Genomic DNA, 12,852 nt, shown 5'->3' on the forward strand with positions numbered 1-12,852 from the left:
TCTTCAGAGTGAGTTTTACTGATATGTTTATTGATACAGCTTATCTTTTTTATGCACTGTGCACAGGGCAGATAGGGAGTGCAGCATTCTGCCGGCTGTGTAAGAGATGCTGACAGCACCCCACTGCCAGCCAGCACCCGGATTTTGTTGGGAAAGGCAAGGGTCCAGAAGAGTTGTGTTTGGGCTGCTGACATGGCGAGAGCATGATGGTGTGCCCTGGGCCAGGACTAGAAATACTGCTGGAAGCTCTGCTGGGAGGGCCCTGACGGCCTGGGGGCATCAATGTGACCCTGGGACAGCAACAAGAACCTGGGAGCTGGGACAGCTGGGCATGGGGAAGGCTCGGGGATGGGGTTTGTCACAGGGTCTGTCTGAAGTGCGCCTGGAGGTCTGCAGGTGTGGGGACTGCCGGCCCTGGTGGGGCAACACACAGAGCTGCATCGCTGCAGTGGGTGCCCATTGCAGCAGACAGGCGGCTGTGCGCTGCTCCCTGCATGCAGGGCAGCCCAGGTTCTCCAGGAGCACTTCCTTAGGTGCAGCACCTCATCTCACCCTGTTTTCATCACCGCTTCCCTGCTGCTCTTCTGCAAGTTTTGGCTGGTTTTAGGTTTTATTTTCTCTCCCCCTCCCCCTTTCCTGTTGCCTTTTTTATGCTTGTCCTTTATTAGCATCTCTGCCAGCATCTCCTGCAGAGGCAGATCGCAGCACGCCGGCCGCTGGCACTTCCCGTTTCCCCCAGCACCCAAGCAGCCCTGCCTGCCGCCAGCGCTCGGGCAGCGGACGGCTCGTAGCGGGGAGCTCCCGTTCACGGTTTCCTTCCTTTACCCGCTCCCTCCGGGCATCCTCCTGACCTCCCCCTCCCCATAACCGGGGGCACAGGACACACGGGCCGCGCCACGCTGCGGGGCGGAGCGTTCCCTCCGCCCGGCCCGGCCCCCCGCTCCCTCCGGGGGGCGGCGCTTCGCTCCCGCCGTACGGCCGCTCCCGCCGCGATGGCCCGCCGCTGCACGGAGCCCGACAGGTGAGCGGGTCCCGCTGCCCCACGGGACCGGGGTTGGGTCCTCCCTCCCCGCGGCCCCTCCTCAGCATCCCTCGTTCCCCCCGGCCGGCCGTGCATCCTCCCGCCGTTCCCGTCCCTGTGCCCCCACCCCCCGCCTGCACCTCCCCGACCCTCCCGCTCCTTCATTCCTTTCCTGACCCCCCAAACCGAGCCCCCAGCCCCTCCCAATCACCCCCAGCATCCCTTCCATTCCCCCCGGCGTCCCTCCCGTCCCCCCTCAGCCTCGCGGCGCGCTCCCCCTCCGCGTCCCCCACCTGCATCCCCCAGCATCCTCCCATCTTCTTTGCCCCCCACCCAGCACCATCCCCACCCGCTGCCTCTCGCCACCCTCCGTCTCCCCGTTCCCCGCACCCCATTAATGGCTTCCTCCCTCTTGCTGGCTCAGGTCCAAGCCCTCGGTCGCCCTTCCCACTCCCCCTAGGAAGCCCCCAGGGTGGTGGGGTGCAGGATCCCGGCCTTACACCTTCTCCCCATACCCCCCGCTCCAGACCAGGGCTCGGCCATGCTGCCGCCCGCCATCCCCAGCATCATCTCCAGCAGACAAAAGCGCTCTGTGAGCCAACAGCGTTCCCGCTCTGCGTTTCTGCTCCTTGTCACCATTCCCCGCTCCCAGCAGTGGGTTTTTGTCCCCGACCCCACGCCCCAGCAGCCCCTCTGCACCCTGCCCGTCTCCCAAACTGGCAGCAGCTGTGTGATGGCGCACGGAGGAGAATGTTTATCTCCTCCTTGCAAAGCGTGGTTGAGCTGTTTTGCTTTTGGTCGGGGAGGGCTGAGCAGCAGAACGGCGCGGCTCTCACGTGATGTGAGACAAAGCTGGAACTGCATTTCTTCCCCAGAGTAATTCCGTAATTAATGGATGGTCAGACAAAGTCTGTTGCAGTGAATAGGGCTGGGTTGGTTCGGTTTTGGTTTTTTTTCCCCACTTAATTTCTCTTCCTCGACATGTTTTTGATGCCGATGAGGAGTGCAGAGCAGGGCTATCAGCCAGCTGCAGGCAGACCTTGTTCAGCGAGGCAGCACCTGCTGGAGCTGCACAGCTTTTTCCCAGCCTTGCAGGTACCGTCTGTGTAGCTGTTGCAAGATGCAGGTGTGAACTCGGTTCCTGCTCCAGCAGAGCTCCCACCTGTACTCCCCATCCAACGTCAGCAGCTCCGTTTTGCTCCTGTTGCTCCACCTCTTCCCCTCCTTGTTCCTCAGCCCGAAGTTGCAAAGGTTATTTTCTTGCTGCTGGGAAGGCAGACGTGCTGGGTGTTTGCTTCTGACTGCAAAGTGAAGCGCAGATGGATGTCACCTGCTGGCTTATTGATGGGCATTCTGGGATGGCTTTGTGGAGCTCCATGGAAGGGTTTCCACGTCTGGTCCTTAAAAGGTGGAAGTAGTAAATTCCTTTCTCAGGAGAGAAAGGACAGTGAGGATGGCTGGGTGTGCCATGGGCTGCCAGCAGGTGGTCAGCTTGGAGCCATTTGCCACTTCTGGGTCATCAGGTCTGTCTGAGCTTCATACATTGCTGAAGAAGAGGAATTATTTTTGCATCCTGCTGCTCTTCCAGGCCTGAACGTGGAGCAAAGGGCTGAGAACCATTAGGGACTATTGGTTAGGCTCCTGTTCCTGCTCACTCCTTTCATTTCCTGAGAGAAAAAAGGGCTGGGGACCAAGGCTTGCCCTCATGGGAACCCCTTTGTCAGAGTCCCCAGCAGCACTGTGACAAGGGCAGGAGATGAAATCCATGAGCAGCATTTGAGAAGAGGTATTTTTAAGCACCATCCCTTGTTGTTACTGTTGAACTTGCCTTAAAACCTGCTTGGTTTCCTCACGTTCTTTGGCTTGGATGAACAGGTGGCAAAGGATTGGCAGGTCTTCTCATGCATTTCCCATTTTGTCTTCCAGCGGAATCGAATCCCTCTCTGCAGATGAACACGGTACAGTAACTTGGAGAAGTAAAGAGCTTCAGTGGGCTGGGTGTTAGAAATTCCCACTCTCCAGATTGAAAGGCACCATTTAATAACTACTGCCTATAGAAAAGTCAATGTGCAATGCTTTAATTTCACGGGTAGGATCTTTGAGACATTATACTTACTTTTGAAATTCGTCTTCCTTTGCTCCTTATCCGTTCCCAGTTATCTGCATAGTGCAGAAGTGCCCAGAGAGGAGTTGGCCTTGCACTGGCAGCTCAGTAGGTGACTGTCAAACCTCTGTTCATCCACACTGGAGTGCTCAGTGAGCACCATCAGCAGTGCTGGACCTTGTGCAGAAAATGCAATGTGTGATCATAGAGGGAGGGCTTTTGTTCTATAAGGCCCTGCTCTGAGTACTGAGGGGTGTGTGCTGAGGTTGGGATGCCTGGGGTGGGATGGAGGACAGGGGATGCTGGCCCCTGGTGTGTCTCTTGGCTGGCAATTATAGAATCACAGAATAATTTAAGGAAAAGATCATCTAAGATCATCAAATCCATCTGTCAACCTGTCACCGCCATACCCACTAACCATGTCCCTCATTGCCACTTCTTACAGTGATGACATGGAGCTGGGAGGGGTGGCTGGCACATCAGTGAGACCTGGACAGGCTGAGAGTTGGGTGGGGAGGAACCTGATGGGGCTACAGCTGGGGAGGAATAACTGCTCACATCAGTCCAGGCTGGGGGCTGAGCTGCTGGAAAGGAGCTCTGCAAAGGTGGCCAACAGGTGCAAACTTTGTGCCCTCATGGCCAAAAAGTTGCTCTGCTCTCCCTGGTGGGTGCATGGGATGGTGTCCATCTGTCTGTTCCTCCCCCTCCCTCCAATCCTTGCAGCCCTCTGCCCTCCCACTGCATGGCTGCATACCCTCTGTGCCCTTGCACGGCCGTGCAGACCAACCCAGCTGCAGTTTGACTCGGAGCAATACAAGCTGCTGTATTTTTGGTGCTCAAGGAAGTGGTGGAGGTTGACACACAGATGGCAGTGGCTCAGTCAGCTCTTTCTGCACAGAGCCCGCGTAAAATGTGACGCTGGAGGCGAGGGAGCTTTGACTGTAGGTGCACAGAAGTTCCTTTTTTTCATGCAAAATGTGCATGTGTAACCCACGGCTGTTGTTCTTTTGCAGAACTGGAGACCTCCTGCGAGGGGAGTGCGGGTTGTGCAGAAGAGCTGCCAGCAGGTGAGCGGCTGTGGGACCAGAAAACCCCCTGTCCCTCCCCCACCCCCAGCATGAGCGTGACACATGAGGGTGCCTGTCCCATGGGAAACCCCGCAGTTCAGATGGGTGGAACAGGACGTGGGGGTGCAGGGACCTCCAGGACAGCTTCAGATTGTTCGGGACATCAGACATCAAAATTATGCACCTTGAGCATCACACGTACCTTCCAAGTGACTCCAAATCTCTGATGCTGATCTCTACTACCTGAGCATGGCTGTGTCATGTTACCTAACTGCTGTGTCATGTTACCTAACTGCTGTGTCATGTTACCTAACTGCTGTGTCATGTTACCTAACTGCTGTGTCATGTTACCTAACTGCTGTGTCATGTTACCTAACACCCACCGGATTAATGCATTCAAACTTACTTACCTAACTTAAACAGTAAGTGCATCTCTTAGTTACTGTTGGCACCACTTTCTTTAACTCTTCCTGTTGTTTAGGGGAGGGCAGCTCCGGCAGTGGCTCTGGCAGCTCCAGCAGCAGCTCCAGCAGCAGCTCAGAAGATGACTCAGGTGGGCATTATATTGCAGTTCACGTGTCTTCTCTCTTTTGAACATGTAAATTCAGTTTAAAACCACTTTTTTTTTCCTTCCCCCTTTGGGAGTAGTCTCCAAGTTATTGTGCAGAACTGTTAAGCCAGTGACTGAATGTCGAAAAGCAGAATGGTATTTATGTGAGTGCATTATTTCATAGTCACTCAGCACTGAGCTGTGCAGTAATGGGGGGCAGCAGCTCGTGTGGCATTGGCCTCACGCACACAATGCGTGCAGATGTTTGTACACTACAGCCGTTGTCCAAAGAGGATGTAAATCTGCTGAACAGTTGGCAGCAAAAGTGGCAAAACAGGATGGACGGGAACAGAATTGAAGGAAGCGTTTGTTGGTGGTGAGGAGGCTGTGGGTTTCCACTCGTGTGGGTTGCACCGCGAGCAGCTTATTTATTCTGCTTTCACCCAGCATCGATCGTCTTTACTAAATAATTAGAACGCTTTTTTCTCATCAGATACAGAGGAGTCGGACACCAGGCGGTCAGGTGAGTGTGCTGCTTTCTTTACCATATCTGCTCTTGGAGGCTTTGGGGAGCTGATGTGGATGAGTGCTTTGCACCAGGATGCACGAGGGCGTGCAGCAGTGACCGGGTGCTGGCACAGCTGGTGACCTCTGCTCCTCAGGGCACAAATGCTTGCAAAGAGCACCGTTGTGCAGGCAGAGCGCATGCGTGGTACGAATGGAGGCGTGCAAAACACTGATAATTAACAGTGCTGCCAGAGAGAGCCCGCGCTGCTCAGCCCTGCTTCCTCTCTTGTACAGTGCTCGGAGCAATCCCAGCTGCTGCTCCATGCCCAAAATAGCTGTGCTCCAGGCTGGGATCCAGCTCACTGCCTGGGTATTTCCATGATGTTTTCCAGACGCTTCCCACAGATAATAATGGATTTTCTACCTCTCTCCCATCTGCCTACCTGGGAGGTGCTGATGTAGCAGGCTGGTTTGGGCAGCCTGCCTGCAAGGACTGCAATTGCTGGGTGCTGTTTGCATTTCATAATGCCTCCTGGCAGGAGCTCTACCCGTTGCTTTTGCACAATTCAACCCTTCAGGCCAAAAGCTTTTGCCCCATATCTCTGCTCTGCTCGCTTGCTTTTGTGCTGGGGTTTGGTGAGGTGGGTTCAGGCGTTTTTAAACCTTTGTAAGGAGGACAAGTGTGCTGCTGTAGTGTGGCTCCCTTCTCACCGTGGAGGTGGTGCCCATCTTCCATTCAGTAGTTGGAGCTGGTGCTGGGTAGAGTCAGAGGTCCTGGAGATGGGTCTTCACTTTTCCCCTTGAAAACTGTGGGCAAGTTTGGAGCTTTTGACAAATCCCGTATCCGGGTGCCCAGCTTCAAGCCCAGGCTGTGTGGAGCTGGCACAGACACTGTAGTCTGGAGAATACTCTCTTTAGTATTCCTTTGTTAAAGCAGGGGAATGGAATGGGCGGGTTGTCCTTGCAGAGCGTGCTGCCTGCAGGCTATAGGATGGATTTGCTGCACAGTGCATCACTGTACACCTCCATAGGCAGAAGCAGTGAAAACACTGCAAATCCCATAAAGCTGGAATGGGCAGAGCCTGGAGCAGAGGCAGCTGTCCCCATTCTGTCCCTGTTGTCCTTTCTCTTGTGTGAAAGGTGGCCCTTCTCAGTGAGATCTTTCACTATTAACAAGTGTTAATGAGAGCTTTTAACACTTCCTTATGCAGATGAAGAACAAGAAAAGAAAGAATCACAGCCAGTTTGCAATGAATCCGATGGTAAGAGAACTATGAAGGTGTTGCTTTTTAATTCTTTTTTTCCCCTGAGCATTTAATTACTTTGGTTTTAATGAGCTGATTTTCCTGTTTTCTCACTAGGAGCGGACTGCCTGCCCCACTGTGAGCACTGCAGAAAAGAAAATGTAAGTTTAGGGAAAGAAAGCCACACGTTTTGCATGAGAGAACCTGCAAATTGTAATGCTGCTTTCTCACCAGCTTCTTCAATGTGTATTTTCATTCTATCTGTTTCTATAGGCCCAGAGGGAGCAAGTGACCCCAAGAAGGCTTTCTGGAGGACAATATTTGTATGGTTTTGTTTTGTTTTAATGGTATCCGTTTATGTTTAATGGGTATACGTTTATGGTGTTCCCATTAAGATAATTCTCCCTTGGAATTAAGTGGGGAAAAAAAAAAATTGCTGCACAGATACACTTATAGCAATAAAGAAAGATGCCCCCAAATCTTGAAAAATAAGCAATTCACGCCAGCTGCCTGTAGGCCCTTGTCTGACAGCTCTCAGGGTGGCTTCCTGTGCACCTCATTGCCATAATTAACTAATAATTGTAAATGATTAAAATGTCAGTCATTCATTAGCGACTATTTGGGTCTGTCCGAGCAGGATGAAGCTGGATGCAGAAGGCACATATGAGTGCAGCGTCACCGGCCTGATATTTGAGGTGACCAAGGCGGTCACCATCAACTACTCCCTGCTGTCCTGGAGCAAATACGCCGGGCTGGTAGAGCCGCCATGGGTGGTGGGCGGCCCGCTGTTCGACGTGCGCTGCGAGGTGCCCTCCGCCCTCACCTCCATCGCCTTCCCGCACTCCCTCTGCCTCGGCGGTGAGTCCTGTGATGCAGGAGGGCAGGCTGGACCACGCTGTGTGTGCTGACAGTGCCATCACGTGTCCCCACAGATGGTGGCTCCCATCCGGCCTTCAAGGTGCTGCACATCAAGGGTGCTGGTGCGGCCATTGAGCCATCCACGGACTTCTCGGCCTCACATGTGCGATGGCTGGTCAGCTCACTGTCCCCTGTTGGGCCACTCATCCGCAGCGAGGAGCCCCTGCTCTACCACGGAGCTGTCATCCTCTACAAGGCCATCGATGACGACCCCTCCTTGCTGTTCCGGGTCTACGTGGCGACAAACAACGACTCCTTCATCAAGGTAGGGTTCACCATGACAGGTGTTCTCTCACTGTAGGCTGAATATGAAGGGAAGGGTTTGATATGTAAGCAGCTGTACTGGCCCACCTGCTTGTTCACATGTTGCTGTGAGAAGTATGAAAAATGAAAATACATCCTGACATCAAAATCAGGAAGAGGTTCTTCACCGGAGGGCAGTGGGCACGGCCTGAAGCTGCTGGAACTCAAGTTGCATTTGAACACCGGCCTTACATAGAGGGTTTGGATTTGTGTGTTCATGTGCAGAGCCAGAAGTTGGACTCGATTATCCTTGTGAGTCCAAGGGGAGATTCTTGGAAAATTTGTGGATCTCAGGACTTGGACCACTTGTCCTCTCACCAATCCCCTCACAGACCGGTATGGGAAGGGACAGCAGCTAATAACAGCTGCTTCCTATTGGGTTGTGAAGCCCTTCTGATGTCACTGAAGTAGCGTAATTCTCTGTTTTTCAAGGAATCTTCACTATCCCCACAAGTTATGTGTTCATTATGGAGTGTTTTGTGCTGTGCAGTGTTTTGTATGGGTGGGTGGAGGAGGACCCAAGGAGCCGTGAGGAGCAATGTGGGGTGTAAATATAAGTTCCTTTACTGACAGGAATAATCTATCATGGTTTTAAAATTTCAGGATATATCACGAGCAGTAAAACATTCCAAGAAGAAATTCATTAAAATTGACAAGCCCCCCGTGTGCCAGAAATTACTGCAGAACGGAAAGAGATACAGATTAATTTGTGAACCAGAAGCTGAAATAACTCCAGAGGTAAGTTCTCGGTGTAAGCACCATTCGGTGCATCACAGCTTGATTTGAAACATGGCAGAAAATACTTTCCCGTTGCATTCCTGCTGCGTGCACTGGCTGTGAAGGCAGTTCTCACATTCATTTGCCATCACTGTAGAAAGCATTTGCTTCTTAGAGACCTAAAGCTTGGGGATGGAGTCCTTACACTGTTGGAGTCAATGGCAAAACATTGGGTAGACCAGAATTTGGTCTACATCCACGGGTAGACCAGAGTTTGGAAGGATGTGGATATCCTTCCAGTTTAATTTCTGTTTGGATGAAAGTCTGCTTAAAAAATGTTGCTGTTTTACAGGAAATTGAATTTGTTGATGGATCTCTTTTGAAGCTGAAAAGTTACATTGAAGTCTATTTTGAGAAACCTGATGATTTCACCTTATCCTTGGTTGAACTGGACTCAGATGCAGTTGTATGGAAGGCAAAACTAAGAGAAAGTAAGCATGTTGTGCTTTGACTAGCAGTTTGTTCCGGCTGTAAAGAAGCATGAGTTGGGGTGTAGTGCTGCCTGTGGGTGAAATTCATTGAACTCCATCACAGCAGTGGGGATTCCGACCTCACCCTTTGTTTTTCTTTGAAAACTGTTTTCCAGGTGACTGGATACATTATGATCAGAACAAAAATGAGCAAACAAGAATTCCAAGCAGTAAGTCAACTTGAAGTTGATTCAGTTCATTGTTTTCTGTGAGCCCTGGTTGCGGTTGTTGCTCAAGTGATACGCAAGTGGAATGAATGAGTGAACATCAATTCTGCTTTGCTCCTTAGGTGTCAAAAGAAGGAAATCAACCAACAGCTTTTCTGAAGAAGAGAAACACTGTAGCAAAAAGCAGAGGTCTAACAATTATACAGGTAAGCATCTCTGTACCATTTAAAATGCCAGGTCTGGATATAAGCAAATATAACCGTGTAGATATTTACTGATGGGTGCGTGTAGCCACCAGAGGGAGAGCTTTCATCACTCAGAACTTCGGTTTATGAGTAAAGGAAGGGAAAAGTGCTTAGTCCACATAACCTTGCAGTTACTCAGTACTTGGTGTCTTTATGAGCCTTCATAGTTCTTCAGGTGATTTTCTGCAGTGCTTGACTGCAGTTAATCCAGTTTTGTCTGCCTTGCCAATAGTATCCCCACTGTTACATGTCCACCGCACAGAATCCATAGAGTCATTAAATTAGAAGTCTAATCAGATGATCAGTATTGGATCTGAATTTTGTTTTATGTCTTTTCAGATGGGATTAAATCCGGAAGCTTGCTAACCGACCGACAGCTGATGGTAATCGCAAAGTTGTTTGGCGTGGAGTGGAAAGAAATTGCCATTGAATGTCTTCAGATGGAAATGAAAGACATTCAGCAGATACAAGCAAACGAAGAGGAAGTCAATATCCAGAAATTTCTGATGTTAAGCAAGTGGAGAGACAGAGAGCAAAGCAATGGAACTGCACAAGCCTTGTGCAACAGGCTCCGTGAAAAAGTGTCGTATGAAATAGTGCAAGCGCTAGAAGGTACCAGCTTGTTGTATTTGTGCAGTTACATCACTGAGTTTCAGATGTGTTTTAAGAGTGCACGTCAGAGAGTTTGCTAAATACCCAGTACGCATTTTCTTGTGTAGCTCAACAGTGTTTCCCTTCTAATATTAATGACAATTTTCTTTCTTGTGACATTTTCCTACTTCCCTTCGGAAAATGATGTTATAAAATGAGTAATGTTTTTCTCCTGCCTACATTCAGAATACTTGACCATGACCTAATCCTCTTGACCTAATGGGACCTTGGACTAATGGGCATTGTATCCCCAGGCAAATTCTTGGTATTTGTGAGGGAGCCCAAAGAGGAAATAAGAACTCCAAAGAAATAATAATAAATTCTGGCTTTGGAACCAGCAAAACTTTGTTCCCACCTTACTCTCCATAAAAGGAACCTGGCTTCAAAGCGAGGACCACTGCTGACATCCCCTCACTCATCCGAACCTTGCAGAAATGTCTATTGCCATGGCCCCGCACTGCTGTAGGTTTTTATGAACTTATTATTCACCTTTGTAATAACCTCTAGAGATGAAATAATATCTGTGCTTGTGCGTGCTCATTTCCCCAGGCTTTTTGGCTGAGTGATGAGTTGGAGAAGCCGATGAGAAGCTCGGGAACTTTCCCCACCCAAATGGTTAAACTTTTCAAGCTGTTTTCCTGGGATTTCATTATGATGAAGATGCAAATCATTATCAGTCAGCGGAAAGTTTAGAGTGTCTTCAAAAGAAATGTGAATGAAATTTTGCACCTACGTAAGTAGCATTTTTTTGGGGGTTGTTACTCACACATTTGGATACCAGTCACTGCAGCTGGATGGAAGTGCCAGGATTGACGTGCCCAAAACCAAAAGCCGCCACTGAATCTTGTTGTGTTTGAGCCAATCCTGAAAGACAACGAGCACTGGGAGAAATGGGTTTACCTTCATCAGGTATATGACTGTTATCTTGAAACATTTTTGTTTGAATCAGGGAAAGACGAGGGAGAAAAGTTGTATCAAAACTTTCGTCCCCTTAAAATAATGAAACTGTCAAAATCATGAGGTACATCGTGTTGCTCAAAGATGCTTAGGATCAGGGAAGAAACTCCTTAAACTTGCAGGTAAATTCCTTTGCAGAATCACTGTTAATACACAACCACTGTATATATTATATCCCCACGCGCTCATGTTGGGCCGTGGTTCTGTTTCTTAAACCCGAAGACCACTTTCACGGTAGCACCACTAAGAACTGTGGGCAGCTTTGAATCTTCTGTGGGATTTTCTTCTCTCTGTACAGTCTGTCTCAATTTTTATGAGATTTCTTTTTTAATGTTGTATGATTTTCTTGTACTATGAACTTTTTATACTTTTTTTTATTATTTTACATGATTAATTTTAACTTGAATAGAAGGGGAGGGGGGGGGCTTAAGCTAAAATAGAGAAAATCAGAGTCTCCAAGCTGGTTGTTATCCTGAGGGCAGGACCTGTAGCACGCAGTTGTAAAAGGTCTGAAAATAACATTACTTGCTGAACAGAATGATGACCAGAAAGTGTCCTGTTTGCACACACGTGATTCTTTTCATCATCTCATGCTGTGTATGTTTATGGAAAAAAAAAGCAAACAAACCTACTTTTAAATATAAGGATTAAAAAGAGAACATTTGGGCTACTTATGTGTAACTTTTAATGTGTTTGTTTTTTTTGCTTTTAGCTGTCTGCTGAGATACAGCTCTTAACGGCTGTCTGCTGGTTGTGTGTCACAAACCATCTTCTTTGTGCTCCCCTCGTTGCTCAGACGGTGTTTCTGGTCAGGCCCTTTTTTGGGGATGTGTGCATCCCTTGTGGGCTCTTCTGCCGGTGTAGGATTTAGGGAACGCACACTGGGACACAGGAACATCGTGGAGCTGCCCTTGAGGCAAACAAATGAGAATTGCCATTGAGAACGTGGGGTGGCTCACCCAGAGGAGCTGGCGGTGCACAGGGGTGGGCTGGTTGGGGGCCTGGGCAGCCCAAACTGGTCAGGGACAACCAGCCCATAGCATGGGGTTGGAATGGGATGGGCTTTAAGATCCCTTCCAACTTAAGCCATCCTCCATGCAGCAGTTGGGGCAGTGCCAGTGTCCCCATCTCTCCAGGCAGGCTCCTGCTGGTCAGTGGTTCCTCTCATTGCTGCTGAAGTTTTCACTTCTCTTACAGCTTTTCAATTCAGCTGCTTCTTTCTCTCTGCTTTTGTGGTGAGAGACCCCCTGTCAGCCAGCAGAGCAGGGGTGGGCTTGGAGGAGAGAGTGGGAGGGTGCCTGTCTCAGCATCTCTACTTGGGTTTCCAACTGAAGCCTCAGCTTTTGTTTCCAAGTGACAGGGGCTTCTCTCTGTACATTAAGAAGTGATTAAACAGCTGTCGTCTTCCATGTGCAACACCCAGCTACTAATAATAGGAATGCAGGTGTCATTTTGCAGCTTTGCCCTATTAAATAATGAAACTATTTAATAATAAAGAGCATTAGGGGGATACATTTCCCAAAATATCAGTACTAGTTTTAGCACTATCAAGTGGTTCTAGTGAGTGCAGATGGTAAATCACAATGCCAAATGCTTTTGTTGGAGGGTATGATGCCTTACCTTTCTGAGCTCACTACCCAATTGGTTCATTTCTTCTGAATTCCGGCCCTGAGAACAGGGATGTTTGCATATCCTTGGTGGTTATTTCTTAGCCAGGTTCTTAAAAATGAATCTCTGAACACGCAACGTCAAATGGGTTTGCAAGAAGAGAGGAAGACTGTCTCTGCGATGGAAGAGATGGAAGGAAAAGGCTGTAGCCAGCTGCCTGGGTGCACAGCAGGGATCAGATGTGAGCTGTGGAGTGTGGAGGT

The 12,852-nt window shown here is 49.6% G+C and overlaps 1 protein-coding gene across 1 annotated transcript; it reads left to right on the plus strand.

Moving 5' to 3' along the window:
- The first annotated feature begins 953 nt into the window (after positions 1 to 953).
- LOC140256138 (uncharacterized) lies at positions 954 to 11,650 on the plus strand. The gene is made up of 16 exons (XM_072344439.1): positions 954 to 1,021; positions 2,948 to 2,979; positions 4,139 to 4,192; positions 4,674 to 4,745; positions 5,236 to 5,265; positions 6,461 to 6,511; positions 6,611 to 6,654; positions 6,767 to 6,816; positions 7,131 to 7,351; positions 7,426 to 7,676; positions 8,318 to 8,452; positions 8,784 to 8,922; positions 9,078 to 9,131; positions 9,251 to 9,334; positions 9,713 to 9,985; positions 10,574 to 11,650. Exons 1-16 carry the CDS (start codon positions 993 to 995, stop codon positions 10,588 to 10,590), a joined length of 1,536 nt encoding a protein of 511 aa, XP_072200540.1. The 5' UTR covers positions 954 to 992; the 3' UTR covers positions 10,591 to 11,650.
- Positions 11,651 to 12,852: the final 1,202 nt, after the last annotated feature.

Source organism: Excalfactoria chinensis, chromosome 9 (genome assembly GCF_039878825.1).
Source record: "Excalfactoria chinensis isolate bCotChi1 chromosome 9, bCotChi1.hap2, whole genome shotgun sequence".
Classification (NCBI taxonomy): Eukaryota; Metazoa; Chordata; class Aves; order Galliformes; family Phasianidae; genus Excalfactoria; species Excalfactoria chinensis.

Bases quoted from the DNA above. Each gene is read 5' to 3' on its own strand.
- LOC140256138 (XM_072344439.1), top strand. From the start codon at position 993: ATGGCCCGCCGCTGCACGGAGCCCGACAG. The intron at 4,193-4,673 runs GTGAGCGGCTGT...CCTGTTGTTTAG, and splicing joins TGCAGAAGAGCTGCCAGCAG to GGGAGGGCAGCTCCGGCAGT. The intron at 9,335-9,712 runs GTAAGCATCTCT...ATGTCTTTTCAG, and splicing joins GAGGTCTAACAATTATACAG to ATGGGATTAAATCCGGAAGC.